We start from the raw sequence: 18,447 nt of genomic DNA on the forward strand, positions 1-18,447 counted from the left end.
CTTTACATCCTTTCTATTGACTAAATATTTATTATTTTAAATCAAATATTAATTACAATAAATGAAAAAAATATAAAACAATTGCATGGTTGAATACACGGTCGTGTGATTTTCACGAAAAATACTGTCGTAACATTTAGCATTATTCAATAATAAATGTTATAATATCGTGTGCTAAATTCAATATATCTTGTGTGCATTAATATGAATTTGTATTCAAATTATTTTTAGAAGACTTCAATATTTATAAAAAAATATCATGTTAAATTTTTGAAAATTTATATTCCCTATATTTTTTTCAGGTACTTAAACTAATTTGCCACTTACATGATTTAACTTTTAACAATTTTGTTATTTTTTATTATATTATAAACTATATTTATTCCAGGAGTAAGTTATTATAACTTACTCTATATCTTGACCATTCATTCTTTTCATTTCAATGGTTAAAAATAATAATTTTTTAACCTAGAAAACCTTTATATATATATATATATATATATATATATATATATATATATATATATATATATATATATATATATATATATATATATATATATATATATATATATATATATATATATATATAACCTATCAAACCTTTCAAATTTAAACCATTTAAAAAATAATTTAATATGATAAGATTAAATAAAATTAAGTGATTCATTGATCACACTACTTAATTTTCAGAGATGGATATGAAACTCATCACCTATCTATATAGTATTGCTAATTTAAAATTTAAAAGTTCAATAAAAATTTAATACTCAATTTTATCATCACTAATTATATGGGTTTGTGTGATATATCAAATTAATTATCTAAGTTGTTTTTAAAGATGAACAATAATTCAAAAATTAGTTACTCTAGAATAATAAAAAAAATAAAAATTAGTTACTCCAAATCTTAAAAACCTATAGAGAATAGAAAATTAATACTTTTAGGTAGACATATAAGTAAATGAATGAATTATTGTATCCACTTTGGAATGGTGGGAAATTTGAATGGATGTTAACTTTTGCCTCATTTTCATGCTTGTTATTAACGGTGTTAGTATTTGTCTCCCCGTGTTTTGGAGGAAGGACATATGTCAGCCTCCCTAATCTCATAGCTGCCGAAGAAGATTCAGCCATTCCATTTTTCTTAAAATGTAAGTAGTGTTGAATCATATTCAACTCCTATTATAGTAGATAAATATCAAATAATTTGCTTTCTAGAAGGTTGGATTTATGCTGAAGTTTAATGTTAGGAATTTTGTCAAACAATTCCATTTCCTTATACATTCTTGAAAAAAGATTTTACAAAGCTTAAAGATAGTACACATACAAATTAAATATACAAAATACAATAAATAGTAAAACAAAATTATATAAACATAACATAAAAATAATCAATAAATAATGACCTGAGATGAAATTCTTAAGAAATGGGCAAGTAAATATGAATTGTCATTTAAATTTGTCCGTGTCTTTTTCCCTACTTATAATGCTTTTAAATATAATAAGCATTATGAATAAAATTTGTTCGTCGCACATCTTAAATTGTTGGAATTTGTTAAAATCCGATGAAGAAAGACTATTAAGTAGTGAGAAAGAGTTGAAGCGGTTAAAAAAATTTAGTTTAAATTTTCTGGTTGGATTAAATATATAAAATCCTCTGTAATATAAGCGAGATTCACTTTAATCCAGTGTAAAAGATATTTTTTTGATCACCCACTCGTAGTACTCAGATTCCCTCAATAAGGTTGCGAGCGCACTATTTTACTAAAGACTCTTTATAATGTCTAACTAGGACGTCCACATCGCATTTTTTAAATTTTTATATTTTTTAAACTCACATGGATTATTTATATTTATATTTTATTTTTTAATTATTTATTTATTTATTTTCAATTATTTTAATAAAGGTAAGAATTAAAATGTCACCATCTAAAAAATTTGCATAGGCCAGGTATTGAATATCCACTGGGTTGTAACCCAAATTTGTTATATTACTACAGCAGCAATTAGAAAACCCAAAACAAGAAAGAGTTTGAAGCCGAGAGGAGTAGGAAAGATTTTAGTAACTAAGTAGGTAGGAAATAATATAATGCTGGAAGCAGTAAATATTTTTTTCTGTGTAAGCAAGAATTTTATATATGCGAGAACTAAGGGTTCTCGAACCTTGATACACAAGAACGGAACGAGTCTGTCAAAAAAACAATATTACAAATCAATTACAATCACGACATAAAAGACAAAGGGTCTTTACAAAAATCGTAAAAGTTATAATTGGAGTGAGCAATGTCGCCAAAGGAAGACCACCTCCAACTTAAAATCTTGATGCTCCAAACAATATTGTTAATATTCCAACCGTCATTCCTAAAACAAAAGCTGTTCCTTGTCAACCAAATAATCCAACAAGTGGCTAACCAAAACACCCCCAATTTTCCAACCTTGATACCTTTTACCCGCCCGTTGGAATACCATTCCATAAAGAACGGCTTGCTATCTTCCTCATTCCAACTCGGGTAGTCCACCCACACACCAATTTCCTTCCAAACAACCTTAATCACATCACATTTGAAGAACATATGGTCCTTATCTTCCAAATGCATATTACAAAAAAAAAACAATTTAAGTTAGGTGTAGGAAAGTTAATACCTCTATACACTAAAAGATCTTTAGCGGGAAGCCTATTCACAAAAAGTCTCCAAGCAAAAGCTTTAATCTTAAAAGGGACCTCCATTTTCCATATAATCTCTAAGGCCTCTTCGTTCCTATTAAAAGGACCAAAAGGCGTCCGCAAAGAAACATACCGGTGGTAACACGAAGAAACCGTAAAAGTCTTTTCCGAATCTAGTAACCAACACACGGAATCATTATCTTCATGCAATCCCCCAAAATTCTCTAAAAGAGCCCTCAAAACCGCCACCTTGTCAAACAAACCCGCTTGCTCCACCTCAAACTCCGAAATTCCTAAATCTCCCCATTTCCACTCCCCGTCACACCATCTTCCCATGGCCGCTATGGAAACTTTTTTCAAAGAAGAAATCTCAAAAAGTTCCGGAAAGGCCTCCATCAACAAAATATTATCTAACCAACAAACTTCCCAAAAAGGACTAGTAAAACCATTGCCCACTTTAAAACAACAATTGGTAACAAAAGGGTCATAAGCAAAAGGAGTGCAATTACTAACCTTTACTAAATCCCGCCACCAAAAAGATGAAGAAGAAGGTTTGAAAGAAACTCCGCCACACAACACATGCATACTTACATCTCCATAGCGAGCCTTTAAAACCTCGCTCCACAACGACCCCCCTCCCTTTACGATAACCACCATATCATATATATTGATACTTCTCAAATGTTTTATATTTTAAATACTTCTCAAATGTATTGATATAATCACCATATCACATTTCAAGTTTGTTATAAAAAAGAAAATAGACCTAAATTTTAATAACTTACCTAAGATAATTTGTGTGTCATTATATATTATTATAATAAAATAAAATAAAATTGAGGTCTTTTTTCAATCTAAATGTTTCAGACCTAAAGTTCTAGCCTGAGTGGCTTGGCCCTTGGGCCGGCCCTGGTTATTGGTATTGGTCTAACCATTTATTCTACAATGTATGTATTATTTATTTATAATTGTAACTATTATTAGTTTATTGTTATTATTTGTTAGAGAAAGAACATGTTAATTAGTAATTACACTTGTGGTGTTTTTGTTTTTTTTATCAGAGCGGAAAAATCCGTTCTTGCACTAGCTACTACTATTGAAGAGGATTAGAATTTGAACAATAAAAAGTTTGGCTTTGTTTTAGATTACCTTTGAAATATGGTCTATCTAACGAATCTTTGTAGAAACTGTAGTTTGTATATGTTGATATATTTTGTAACATGTGAAGTGCATATTTAATGGACAGATGAAGTGCATATTTAAACAAGTTAGAGAAGTGCATGCATACACTATTCAAACATCGTTTATGTGTGTATATAAGCAAGTGGATTACATACATGCATAACAACTACATTTCTCAATTTCAAGTGCCAAAGAAAATAAATTTATCACAATAAAAGATTGCCATCCAAGCTTGGGTCATCTTCAAATATCCTTTGTTGTAAAAATCAGTCGTTGTGGTATCGTAAATATAGGCAAGAATCATATTCGGCAGTAATAATTAATGATTGGATTGAATATTGGTAGAGGAAGCGTCCATCCATGTCGATGCTGGAGAATTTTTTTTTTTTAGAATGAACATTTGGTGTAGATGCTTTTGAAGGGAATGGGCGTGATTTCTGTTCTCGCCTTTACAAAGTTCCGTCGTAGTAAGAATTATTTACTTAGTTAAAACATCCACATTGGTGCTTTTATATAGTTGTTTCATATTTATCAATGCAAATGTGGCTTTGTTTTACCACTCCTGATTGTGTGGTTTTATATTAAAATATTAATATTTACGCATTTGCATCATATATATAAAAGTGAATGGTAAGACATATTTTAAAGTTTTGATATATGATATGGATATTTAGAAAATATATATGAGTTGTTTAAATAATTAGTAAGTGTGAAGTAATATAATATATTGAATGAGCTCATTTATACCACATATTTGAGTAGTTTGAATGTGGATGTTCTTATGATCTTTGTTGATGGTATTGTTACTAGTCTTAGGACATGTATTGTTGTAGTGGCTTCATCATTGTCGGACACGTGTTGTAACACTCTTCTAAACCCCGCAGAAATTAATTAAATAAATCAGAGTAACATGCACAAGGGCGTCACAATTCATAATAAATAAATTATCATCAGTCGTACGTCATGCATCCGCTAAGGAACATTTAATTATAACTCATAATTCATAATATATCATGTTGACACAGTGGAATAACATCATCAAATTACATCACATCATCGATGTATTAATCCTCAAATAAATTAAACAAAAAATAGAGTATCATCGTAAACTCTAAACTAGCGTTTCCCCCAGTGTTACATCTATCCGAGCATGACCCGACGCTAAACATCATATCGACTCATGAGCTAATTCTCACCAAGTCGGAGCCGCTATCCTCAATCTGAAAAATATAGTGTAAGGGTGAGTCTCATTCGCAATTAACAAATATTATTGCATCATGGATAACAACAGATCAATAGTTATATTATTCACCCAATCCATCTATATTCAGATAATCCATCATCACACAAAACACACAATACCAATCATAACAATGAAGTACATTCAGTCATGTTATCAAACTCATGCATATGAATGCAACTGACTCTATGCATGTGGTACCAAACATCACCAGTGGAATTATCCACCGACCGATCTATCATCATCCAGATACGGCCCTGCCAGCACAGATTCCACACAATGGGAATCTTGCCCTTCACTGAATCCTCTCATCATTAGGATTCAGCCCTCATCAAATGGTCATGAATGCATGCAAACATATATACAACATACTTTCATCATCATCATTCTATGAGTTCCATCATCCTATACTCATTTCATCATTATCATCATCATCATCATCATCATTATTAAGTATGTTTATATGTATCAGCATCATTCATCACAAATCAATCATCATCACCATCATTACAGAACATACATGTATTACACTAATCATCATCATCAAAAGTAAGAATATACATGTATTCACATCTTCCAAAACAAGTCAATCATCATTGTACAATTCTCAACAATCATCACATAATCATGTTTTCAAACATGTCTTATATTGTCACATCTCATCACATATGTCAACAATAGATCATCCATCAAACGAACAAAGTATTCACATCATACTCATATCATCACATGAAATATCTCACGAGCTCCATTACACAATCAAACAAAATTATCATACAAATCATGTTTAAAACATAGCATGTATTGTCATATCTCATCATATATACGTACAATACATCATTCATCAAGCGATAATTCATAATTCAAAATTAATTGAAAGCTACACCTCATTTTATCATTTAAACTCATAGGTTATCTCATAAGGTTCATCATACTCGAAACGACACTAAAAACGGAGTTACGGATCAAAAGTTACGCATCATTGAACTTTCGAAGAAAATCACAAAACAGAATTGTTACACACAGAAGCCATACGCGTATGGCACCTCCCATACGCGTATCACCCAAACCCATACGCGTATCAGCCATCCCATACGCGAATCAACAGAACTAATTTTACACTGAAATTTCCCATACGAGTATGAACACACCTATACGCGTATGGCCTCATCCCATACGCGTATGACAGAATTCCATACGCAAAAGACTAGTATTTCTCCAAAAATATGCAATTTCGCACCAGTCCGTTTTCCACTCGTTTTCACTAATAACAGGCTACTATTTTAAGTCTAAAACACCATCTTTTTACACATTAACATATGGTATTCATCCAATTTCATCAATCTATTATCCTATGCCAGTTTTACACATTAAAACCTAACTTTCTATCCAATTATTGGAAACTCATAACTCAGATTCAGTGTTCATTGAAGAACGCAACAACACAACAATTAATACAATACCCACAACACAAACATCAATTAACATACAATTCTATATAGAATTCACAGAGGTATTCATCAATTATTCAACTTCTATTAAAATTATCCCAAAACCTAACTCTGACATATGATCAAATTGACCCAAACAATATCCCTAATCATGCCCTATCATTCATAACACGATAAGAGATGATAATTGGAAGAGTCCCCCTTACCTTAGCCAAATTCTTGCTTTTGGTCCTCTTCCTCTTTGGTTCCTCTTTACGTTCCTCAGCTCTTCTCTTCAACTTCTCATTTTTCACGTTCTGACTCTTTTTCCTTATTTCCTTTATTTTATGAAAACATAAAATAGTTAGTAATGGGCTTACTCACTTAGAACCCCCATACTACTAATCTCACCATCCGGCCCAAATGGCCCTTAATCCATAATTTTCCAATAATTCAACAAAATACCAAATAATTCTAAATAATAATTTAATTTCCGATTAAATTAAAATTAGAAAATATGGGGTGTTACAACTCTCCCCCACTAAAAGAGTTTTCGTCCTCGAAAACATACTTCCAATGAAAAGTTCCAAATAGGAGTCCTTCGTCTAACTCTCTAGTTCCTAATTAACATTCCCATCAGTCGATCATCAAAATCCATCTGATATTACCAACAGAAAACATGTTTCATACATTCAAATCACAACTCTTACGTCACATTTGACCATTCAAAGGTGTACCGCTCGTTATACCTCTAAAAGATTGACAACAATGGAACATTGAGGTACAACCAATACAATACGCCCAATAACTGAGTAATTTAATTACACAACCATGTTATGACCACACTTGATCAACACTGCAGTAACGCATTATATTGACAGAATGTACCAACCTTAGACAAACTTTTCCATCTGAGCGATAAACTAATACTTACACTTTTCACCAACATCTTCCTTCAAGAAACTCAACAATAATATTCCTATACCATTGAAATTCAACTATCTGACTCCTCTCAAGTCACACCAACAATTATCCAACACGTGACATTCTGCTTTTGTTGCACTATTTTGATTACTCATTACAATCATCATTAGCAATTAGATTTCTTAGTTTTTACCCAATTCTGACTCTCTTTACTCATTTGTTCGAGAATCATTCTTTACCATTCATGGTACTAATTTACCACTCAGCAATACTTACTCGCACTAAAAAAACAAATTCCTGATTTACTCCGTCTATTAAACATCCCAACCATCAGAATGAGTGCACACAAGTAATTATAATCACACTCATCAGCCTCGATATACCATTGCTTACAAAATAGCTTAAACTGACTTCCACTCTCCTCTAAGAATTAAACCAACTTCTCCCTTCTTAGAGTATAATTCCTCATTATATCTGGAATCTACAATAACACCTTACAACAACACAAAATTATTATAGCATCATATGGTATCAACTCATCGTCTTAACTTCGCCAAATACATACTCATTAACTACGTACAACCACAATAACATATTCATCATCTCGACAATTATTCAAAAGGGTTCTAATTCTCTGGTATAACATCCTTACATCCACTAGATCCCAAATCCAACATATAGATCAATACATGTTCTCTACGTAGGCTCCCGACATATTAATTCCTCACTGCCCACGAGTAATACTCATAACACTACTCCACATCATACTTTCGTTGTGTGACTCTGATTATTCTTCTTAAGTCATTGTCCATTATGTTGCACTCTTTCCTATTCACTTCTTCATAAGTCCACACAGCATGGTGAGTGATTATTCTCACGGTTTAATATCCATCACAACTTATACTATTAAGGTAACAAAACAAGTTCATCCCATTTATATGATTCCATCTACTACCAACAAGAGATTTAGGGTGATCAAGTCCTAAATTTGTCAATAGATAGTCGACAACCATATTTAAGCATAAACCGTCGTTACTACATAGTAGTGTCCCTTCCCGAGTTTGCATTCAAACTCATTAACATCGTCATAGCCCAATAATTCACTTCGAGTCTTTACAACTCGCACGCTTCCTTCTCATTGGATCTTATCAGTGAGACAACAACATCCAAACATTTTACACAATCTGCTTCATAGTCACTTAGCGTCACGCTTGTCAAGTACTTCCAACTTCACAATCACTAATATACTCGTACATTACTATCCATCTCGTTCCAAATCAAAATCCTCATCTTAGTAAAAGACTGCGACAACATTCATAACTCGTGATTTTTACTCTAAATCCCATGACATATTTCACGTCCAAATATAATTCTACTCGGAATCTCAACAAGGTCTTCCTCTCATCGATAGGTGTCAGAAATTCTCTACAATTCTTTTTTTATACATGTCGTTGCTTTGGCATCATAAATATGACTTCAACCATTTTAAAGTTTATTTCACCTTTACTACTAATTCAATTCTCACTAATTCCATCGTCACTCAAATCATATTTATTACTGAACGTCTCATCAACTTATTCATCAATAACATGTTCTACTCAACTTCGCAGTCCACCAGCAGAGCTGATACCTTGCAACTTTCTAATTTCCCTCTCCCACAAATAATCATCGATTACCTCTAATCATCCTCCTTCAAGATGCTCTAACTTAATTACCAGTCAAGCCTTAATTCTAAGTCACCTTCAATTCGGGAAACAACCAACTCCAACAACACTTGCACTGTTGCCAACAACAGCCTACTGGACCAATCATCTTACAACTGAAACATAACCGAGAAGCGAAGCTTCTCCCCCACTTGTTTCAATCCAACACCTGCAACAAAACAAACAAGTACCGACAGTGATTCACTCACATGTCGTGTACCAAGGGGTAAAACACCGACAGTATACAACTATCGCGCAACTCAACTGACTCGACAATTGGTCGGACGGACCGACCTGCTCTGATACCACTATTGTAACACCCTTCTAAACCCCGCAGAAATTAATTAAATAAATCAGAGTAACATGCACAAGGGCGTCACAATTCATAATAAATAAATTATCATCAGTCGTACGTCATGCATTCGCTAAGGAACATTTAATTATAACTCATAATTCATAATATATCATGTTGACACAGCGGAATAACATCATCAAATTACATCACATCATCGATGTATTAATCCTCAAATAAATTAAACAAAAAATAGAGTATCATCATAAACTCTAAACTAGCGTTTCCCCCAGTGTTACATCTATCAAAGCATGACCCGACGCTAAACAACATATCGACTCATGAGCTAATCCTCACCAAGTCGGAGCCGCTATCCTCAATCTGAAAAATATAGTGTAAGGGTGAGTCTCATTCGCAATTAACAAATATTATTGCATCATGAATAACAACACATCAATAGTTATATTATTCACCCAATCCATCTATATTCAGATAATCCATCATCACACAAAACACACAATACCAATCATAACAATGAAGTACATTCAGTCATGTTATCAAATTCATGCATATGAATGCAACTGACTCTATGCATGTGGTACCAAACATCACCAGTGGAATTATCCACCGACCGATCTATCATCATCCAGATACGGCCCTGCCAGCACAGATTCCACACAATGGGAATCTTGCCCTTCACTGAATCCTCTCATCATTAGGATTCAGCCCTCATCAAATGGTCATGAATGCATGCAAACATATATACAACATACTTTCATCATCATCATTCTATGAGTTCCATCATCCTATACTCATTTCATCATCATCATCATCATCATCATCATTATTAAGTATGTTTATATGTATCAGCATCATTCATCACAAATCAATCATCATCACCATCATTACAGAACATACATGTATTACACTAATCATCATCATCAAAAGTAAGAATATACATGTATTCACATCTTCCAAAACAAGTCAATCATCATTGTACAATTCTCAACAATCATCACATAATCATGTTTTCAAACATGTCTTATATTGTCACATCTCATCACATATGTCAACAATAGATCATCCATCAAACGAACAAAGTATTCACATCATACTCATATCATCACATGAAATATCTCACGAGCTCCATTACACAATCAAACAAAATTACCATACGAATCATGTTTAAAACATAGCATGTATTGTCATATCTCATCATATATACGTACAATACATCATTCATCAAGCGATAATTCATAATTCAAAATTAATTGAAAGCTACACCTCATTTTATCATTTAAACTCATAGGTTATCTCATAAGGTTCATCATACTCGAAACGACACTAAAAACGGAGTTACGGATCAAAAGTTACGCATCATTGAACTTTCGAAGAAAATCACAAAACAGAATTGTTACACACAGAAGCCATACGCGTATGGCACCTCCCATACGCGTATCACCCAAACCCATACGCGTATCAGCCATCCCATACGCGAATCAACAGAACTAATTTTACACTGAAATTTCCCATACGAGTATGAACACACCCATACGCGTATGGCCTCATCCCATACGTGTATGACAGAATTCCATACGCAAAAGACCAGTATTTCTCCAAAAATATGCAATTTCGCACCAATCCGTTTTCCACTCGTTTTCACTCATAACATGCTACTATTTTAAGTCTAAAACACCATCTTTTTACACATTAACATATGGTATTCATCCAATTTCATCAATCTATTATCCTATGTCAGTTTTACACATTAAAACCTAACTTTCTATCCAATTATTGGAAACTCATAACTCAGATTCAGTGTTCATGGAAGAACGCAACAACACAACAATTAATACAATACCCACAACACAAACATCAATTAACATACAATTCTATATAGAATTCACAGAGGTGTTCATCAATTATTTAACTTCTATTAAAATTATCCCAAAACCTAACTCTGACATATGATCAAATTGACCCAAACAATATCCCTAATCATGCCCTATCATTCATAACACGATAAGAGATGATAATTGGAAGAGTCCCCCCTTACCTTAGCCAAATTCTTGCTATTGATCCTCTTCCTCTTTGGTTCCTCTTTACGTTCCTCAGCTCTTCTCTTCAACTTCTCATTTTTCACGTTCTGACTCTTTTTCCTTATTTCCTTTATTTTATGAAAACATAAAATAGTTAGTAATGGGCTTACTCACTTAGCACCCCCATACTACTAATCTCACCATCCGGCCCAAATGACCCTTAATCCATAATTTTCCAATAATTCAACAAAATACCAAATAATTCTGAATAATAATTTAATTTCCGATTAAATTAAAATTAGAAAATATGGGGTGTTACACGTGTCATGGTAAGAATATGTTACAAAGTTGCGTCGTAGTAAGAACTCTTTACATAGCTATGGTCATGTAGGTTTATGATGATTCCTTTATATAATTTTCTACTACCATTTAAATTGTAAGAATTTTGTCTAAGGATAACCTTCACAGGAGAGGAGTTTTGAATGATTCTCAAATGGAATGCTCATTTGGCTACAGGTCGATAGAAAGTGTCTCGCATTTTTTAATGTGATTTAAACTTGTAGGTGCGGGTGGCGATCACTCGATGGTTAAGCATTTCTACTGCGTTACACAATTCAACTATTTAAAACTTTCAACAATCCAGTAGGCTATGTGGAACGGGCAGAATCAAGACAGAAAAATTCACTATTATTTGGTATGCTTGTATCTGTGAAATTTGGAAAGGGCTTAATGATAAATTTTTAGAGAAAAGGATAGTCTGGTTGATCATATAGTTGAAGAAGGTAAAATTTTGTCTTGAAAATGGTTGAAGAGAAAAGCGACGGGGTGCAATTACTCTCTCGGGCAATGGTTGTGTAGTCTAAGACAGTGCTTGGGATTCGTCAGATGAATTTTCAATTCTGTTCATGTCAGAGCAGTGGTTGTAGGCCTCCAAATTCGACGAACGTAGTTCTCTTCATCCAATTTTGAGAGGATTTTGGTTCCCCTGATTTTTGTTGGTGTTGTTGTTTCATCAGATCGAAGGGTCAGGAGAAATCGGGTTGCTAGATTAATTTTCCTACTTGTTTTTCTTTGCTGCTACCTATTGGCTTGTTCATCTCACTTTTAAATTGGGCGCATTTTTTGAGTTGGTCTTCATTTGTTGTACTGGGATGTTTAATGGCCATGTATGCTATTTTGATTTTTTGCATTTTTATTGCAAATTGTTTATATAAGACTTGGTTTGCAATTCTTGTTCTTTTTAGTAATATATCTTGTTGGCTGTTGTAATACGGTGAACTGACTTTTTATATTTAAGCAAGCAATGTTGGGTGAGCAAGAGTCGCCACCGACTTTTATTTTATCCAATTTAAAGAAAGGCTAAAAGAACAAAAAAAATCTTTTTGAAAGAGATCGAGTTCGGGGGGTAAGTTATACAAAGGGAAGGTTTAAAGCACCCTTTGTATCCATGGTTATCCATGAGCTCTTAATTGCTTAGCTCACTTTATTTTCAAAAATGTTTGAAGCGTGGAAAAATAATTTGAATAAGGACTTTAGCTTGTAAAATAAGCGTAGCCTTTTTGAAGGTTTTTGAAAGAGGAAAGTTGAATTTAAACCAGAGCAAGCAATTAGTAGCAACTACCCTAAGTTTTGAAAAAATGTTCTTTTAGCTTTTCAGGGCTATCCATACCATAGGAGGGTAGGAAGTCCTTTTATTGGATTTAAAGGGTCATCGAAGTTATCGTTCGCCATAAGACTGACCCTGCAAAATAGTCATTTTAGGCAACCAATGAGGATACCTCAGCAATCGAAAGGGACTATCATCATCATATCGTAGGCAACCTCGAGGGACAAGATCATATAACCGGAGGCAACATCGAAGGGACTTATGATCTTTAGTGATGATAATGAACTGAGGGCAACATTTGCTGAGGCATCCTCGTATCCGAGGGACTTGACTATTTTTAAATTCACAAGGCAACAGGCAACAAGGCAACAAGAGGGATAACTTTAAAGGTGTGTGTGTGCACCAATCACGTGAATTGTATTCAAAAACAAATTATCTTTTTAGTGAGCTATGTTCATTAGGCTTACACTCCCTAGAATTACTAACCACGCAGTTAATCATACAGAAAATAAGGGAGAATAATAAAATCCTAATTAACTATTACAACCTGTGAGCAGTTACATAATAAGGCAAAAACAATTTGTGGGTAAACCACAAGAAATAATTAAATAGATGATACCCTGCAATGATAAGGCAAAATAAACTTGTGGTCAAACCACAAGAAAATACATATTGTAACCCTGCAAGCCAATCAAGAAAATAATAATAAAGGGCAAACAATAATTGGCAGGAAATAAATCAAGGTTAGAAAACAAGGCTAGACCTACAGTTAATGGACAACACCTACCTAAGACCCCTATGGCTACTAGGGTTTCTAAATTAATCAAGGCTAGACAAACCCTAAAAATTAATTATTGGGTTTTTAACCTATTTAATTTTAATTTGACTAATCCTGATTAAATTACTTTTATAAACCCTAATTTATTTTTAAATTAACCTAGATTAAATTAATCCTAAATTAAACTAAATTAAACCTAATTTTTTAATTAACTAAATATAAATTCAATTAAATTAACAAATAAAAAAAATTATTTATTATTTTTTTTGAAAAAAAGAAAAAAAGTTGAATTAAAAAAAAAAGAATATAATAAAAGGTTTTTATTAAAAAGAAAATAATTAAAAAAAATTAAACTAAACAAAATAAAACAAAATATATAAAAAATAAAGAAAACCTGGCGACGATCTGGTGTGGCGCTTCCTTGAGAGACCATGGTGCGTCTGCGCTTCCTGGAGCGTTGGATTGGTCTGAGAGTACATCCAATGGCTGAGCGCTGAGGTTGCACAGAAGACTTGTGTTGACTGCCTTCACCACGCGCGCGCCATTAAAACTTTCAAACGAACCAATCATACGGTGACACGAGGTCATCTTCTCCACAAAATACCTGCAAAGCTCTTTTACAACGTTCGTAGCATGTAAGCTGTAAAAACCCTTACCTATTACACCTGTGAAAACGTGAAAACCACAAAACAAACACAAAAGTGTTTCGCGACCCCACGGAAACGATCGTCCAGACGCTCTGAGTCCAAAAACACCTTTGTTTTCTTTTAATTTTACCTTAAACGTAAAGCCCTAAATAAGGTTTCGAAACCATAACCATGGCATAACGCAATATACGATTGCAAACCACAAATTAAACATCCAGAAACACTCCACACACCATCACAAGCAAGAATATGAATTCAAATAATGTTTATGCATCATGAATTGGAGAGATCGAAGAAAAATTAAAGGGTGCAAACCGTGAGTGATTTGGAGTCGATTTTGAACGCTTGGCTCGAGAGTGATGATTGAGAAAGCTTCAATAAACTCATGGGAATCGTTTGGAATGCTTAAAACGCTTTGAATCTGCCTCAAACTCTAAAAACGATTTTGAAATTCTTCTTGATTTTGTGAGCTCGGGTAAGGTCTTCAAGGCTGCAAAAAAATTCTCTCTAGGGGTCTGCAACTTCTCCCTATTTATCATAGAATGGATTAGGTTAACAAACTTGGAGCAAATCCATTTAAATCTTTGATTGGAAGTTATGAAAATTTGATTGGAATTTGGTTCATGATCTTTCTAATTTTGGCCTTGAATGATACAATCTCTTTCCAATTACCATGTGCACACAATTTGGTTGGCATTTAGGTATAAATGGTGATTGTATTTGATACTTACATGATCTCTAACAAATATTTGATTTTTATTTGATTAAAATCACTTTTTAAATGATTAAAAATTCATATAAACTTAAATAAATGTTAAAAATTCGTGCCAATTAGATTTGAGGCCTAGGATAACTTGAGGATCAAGGTTGGACCATAAAAAGTTGGGCCTCTTTGCAAAGAAATCCATTTTGAAGCCTTTTATTTCACATTTTTTCCTTTAAAATGGTCCAACTTTGACAAGGCGTATCTCCTTCAATTTTTAAGGTATGGAGGGTTCTAGGACTTTTTGGAAACCTCAAGATGTCCTCTATAATCCACTTTGAAAGCTTTTTTCCATTTGAAGATTTTTTCTTGGTGATATGGACTTTGACAAAAAACTGCTTTTGGTTGACTTTCAAAAAGGACCTACAATCTTTTGATCCATATCTCTCAAATGAAACATTTTTAGACTTGGCTTGTGAGAGACAAAGATGTATAGAATTAAATTTCCTTTAAAATGAGCTTTGGTTGGGAAATTTATGATGTTCCATGTGAAAGTTATGGCTGGTCAAAGTTCAGTTGACTTTAGGTCAAAAAACCCTAATTTAGAAACTTTAGGTTTTGTTGATTTCTGAACTTTCCTTGATGAATCATGATCAATACTTGATCAAATGATGAATGATACTTCAAAATAAGGATGTTGACAAAAAATCAGGAATTTTGACTGTACTTTGACCACAGTTGACTTTTAGGTCAAACTAGTCGACTGTTGACTTTCTGAGCAATTGACTGGGCAATCCTTGGAATTGAAGCCTGAATTTTGTCTTGGAGATAGTTTGAAACATCATAAGTCATCTGAAGGCCATTAGGGACCTTGATTTATTATTTTTCTTCAGAGAAATCAAAACCCTAGTTTCGGAGGTCATTGTTTAGGAGAGTATGTCCTTAAGTCTTGAACCTTTGTCTGAGATTGAAAAGTGAAATGAGATGGGCAAATTTTGGGGTATGACAGCTGTTTTAAAAAAACTTAAATACTATCCACCTTGACATGTAATTAGGGACTAGTAAATTGAATTTGTAGTAGCGGTCGTCGTGATGCGAATTAATCACTATTTATTCTTTAACACAAAATGTTAAATGACGGTATCAGAATCTACACTTGCCAATACCATTTTGTCGCTTCCATTTTTACATTCTTTGATTGTATTTTAAAACCTTACTAAGGTGTATAATTAAATAGAAGAAACAAAGACATGTATATATTGTGTCTTGAGGAAAAGATAAGCCAGATGACTTAAATTATAAGAGATGTTAGTACTCTTCATCTAACATTGTAAATGTAATTGAAAATCATGAGTTTAATTCTCTTGTGACATTGTAAGTGATATAAAGGTTGCAAGTTGAACAAGAGTAAAAATTTGATGCAAGAGGGTTATGAGTTGATTGTGTGATAAAAGTTCAAAGTTGTTTGTGAAAATATCAAATTTAAGTGTTAAGGAACACTTAAGTGTTAAGAAACATTAATTAAATAAAAGATAAAAACACAAATTTATATATTATTAAATTTAAATAAAAACATTAAATAAGTTAGTTGTGTATATTTTATATTACTTTAAGTTCAATCTATTATACATACATATGTTGAAGAGGTCGTTCACTTTGATTTAATTTAACATGTGTCATGAGAATTTGTTCTCCCTCGTTTTAAAATAGGACACTCGAAATTGTTTATACCATGTTATAACAACCATGTAAATGCAATACATGTCAACTTTAATTTAACATGTCTCATGAGAATCTGTTCTCCCTTTTTTTTTTAATATGACACTCGGAGTTGTTGGTGTCATGTGATAACTATGTAAATACAATACATATGGTGAGAAACCATTCTTTCAACTACATTTTTATGTGTTAAATTAGTCATAAGTTTCATGTGAAAAAGAATGTTATATATGTTATAAGAGGATTGCTATTCTTACTCTTGCAATCCTACACCGTATATGTACACCATCTAAAATACAACATATGCATTTGTTTATTTGTATTTAGAAAAATGAAAAATAATTATTAAATATATTAAAAAAGCAAAATAGTATAAACATACGGTGTTAGTTGTAACTTATAGTGTATCAATAGCTTTTCTCATGTTATAATTAAGAAATGATTTTATAACCTATAACTACTATGTACATGTATTTTCTATCTAGTAACAAGTTTTTTTTAAATAACTTTATGAAAATTTGTAACATTGCATTATGTATTTTAATAAATTAAGAATTTTGTCATTCACCTCCTTAATATAGATGGAGAGAACCATATAATTAAATAAATGCAATAGTAATAATGATAGTTAATATATTATTTAAAAAAAAAGAACACATTAGAAAAAATAATTATATAATAAAAATAAACTCAGTATTTCTTCTACTATTAAAATACATTTATCTATAATCTTAAAAATTAAATTTCACTTACCATTAGAAATATTATACTTTAAAGTAATTATTATAGAGATTAAATAGTTTTAATACTTTAAAAAACATTTTAATTATGTCATAATAGTTAAAAATTTGCCTTAAGAAGAGTTATTTAATATACCTTGATAATAATAAATATTATAATATCTTGTGCTAAATTCAATATATCTCGTGTGTATTAATATGAATTTGTATTCAAATTAATTTTTAGAAGACTTCAATATTTATAAAAAAATCATGTTTAATTTTTGAAAATTTATATTCCCTATGTTTTTTTATCAGGTATCTAAATTAATTTGGCACTTAAATGATTTAACTTTTAACAATTTTGTTATTTTTTATTATATTTTTAGTCATGCAAGACAAAAAGTTAGGTAGAATTAACCTTAAAAACCTTTCAAATTTAAATCATTTAAAAAATAATTTAATATGATAAGATTAAATAAAATGTAGTGATTCAATGATCATAAGCTATTTAATTTTTCAGAAATAGATAAGAAATTCATCACCTATCTATATGGTATTGCTAATTTAAAATTTAAAAGTTCGATAAAAATTTAATATTTAATTTTATCACTAATTATAGGGGTTTGTGTGATATATCTAATTAATTATCTAAGTTGTTCTAAAAGATTAATAATTCAGAAATTAGTTACTCTACAATACCAAAAAAAAATTAGTTTCTCCGGATCTTAAAAAACTATAAAGAAAAGAAAATTAATGCTTTTAGGTAAACGCGTGTAAGTAAATGAATCAGTTATT

General features: G+C 32.0%; 1 protein-coding gene across 1 annotated transcript; it reads right to left on the bottom strand.

Annotated features, from left to right (window-relative positions):
* Positions 1-2,149: 2,149 nt before the first annotated feature.
* Positions 2,150-3,003, bottom strand: LOC131626820 (uncharacterized). The gene is made up of 3 exons (XM_058897661.1): positions 2,646-3,003; positions 2,446-2,586; positions 2,150-2,190 (listed from the first exon to the last, which is right to left on the bottom strand). Exons 1-3 carry the CDS (start codon positions 3,001-3,003, stop codon positions 2,150-2,152), a joined length of 540 nt encoding a protein of 179 aa, XP_058753644.1.
* Between the last annotated feature and the right edge of the window lie 15,444 nt (positions 3,004-18,447).

The sequence above is a fragment of the Vicia villosa genome, unplaced genomic scaffold, assembly GCF_029867415.1.
Source record: "Vicia villosa cultivar HV-30 ecotype Madison, WI unplaced genomic scaffold, Vvil1.0 ctg.000325F_1_1, whole genome shotgun sequence".
Taxonomy (NCBI): domain Eukaryota; kingdom Viridiplantae; phylum Streptophyta; class Magnoliopsida; order Fabales; family Fabaceae; genus Vicia; species Vicia villosa.

Coding starts and splice junctions, on each gene's coding strand:
- LOC131626820 (XM_058897661.1), bottom strand. CDS start 3,003: ATGGGAAGATGGTGTGACGGGGAGTGGAAATGGGGAGATTTAGGAATT. Junction 2,587..2,645: donor AGATCTTTTAGTGTATAGAG/GTATTAACTTTC, acceptor TGCATTTGGAAG/ATAAGGACCATATGTTCTTC. Junction 2,191..2,445: donor TTCCAACGGGCGGGTAAAAG/GTATCAAGGTTG, acceptor TTTTTTTGACAG/ACTCGTTCCGTTCTTGTGTA.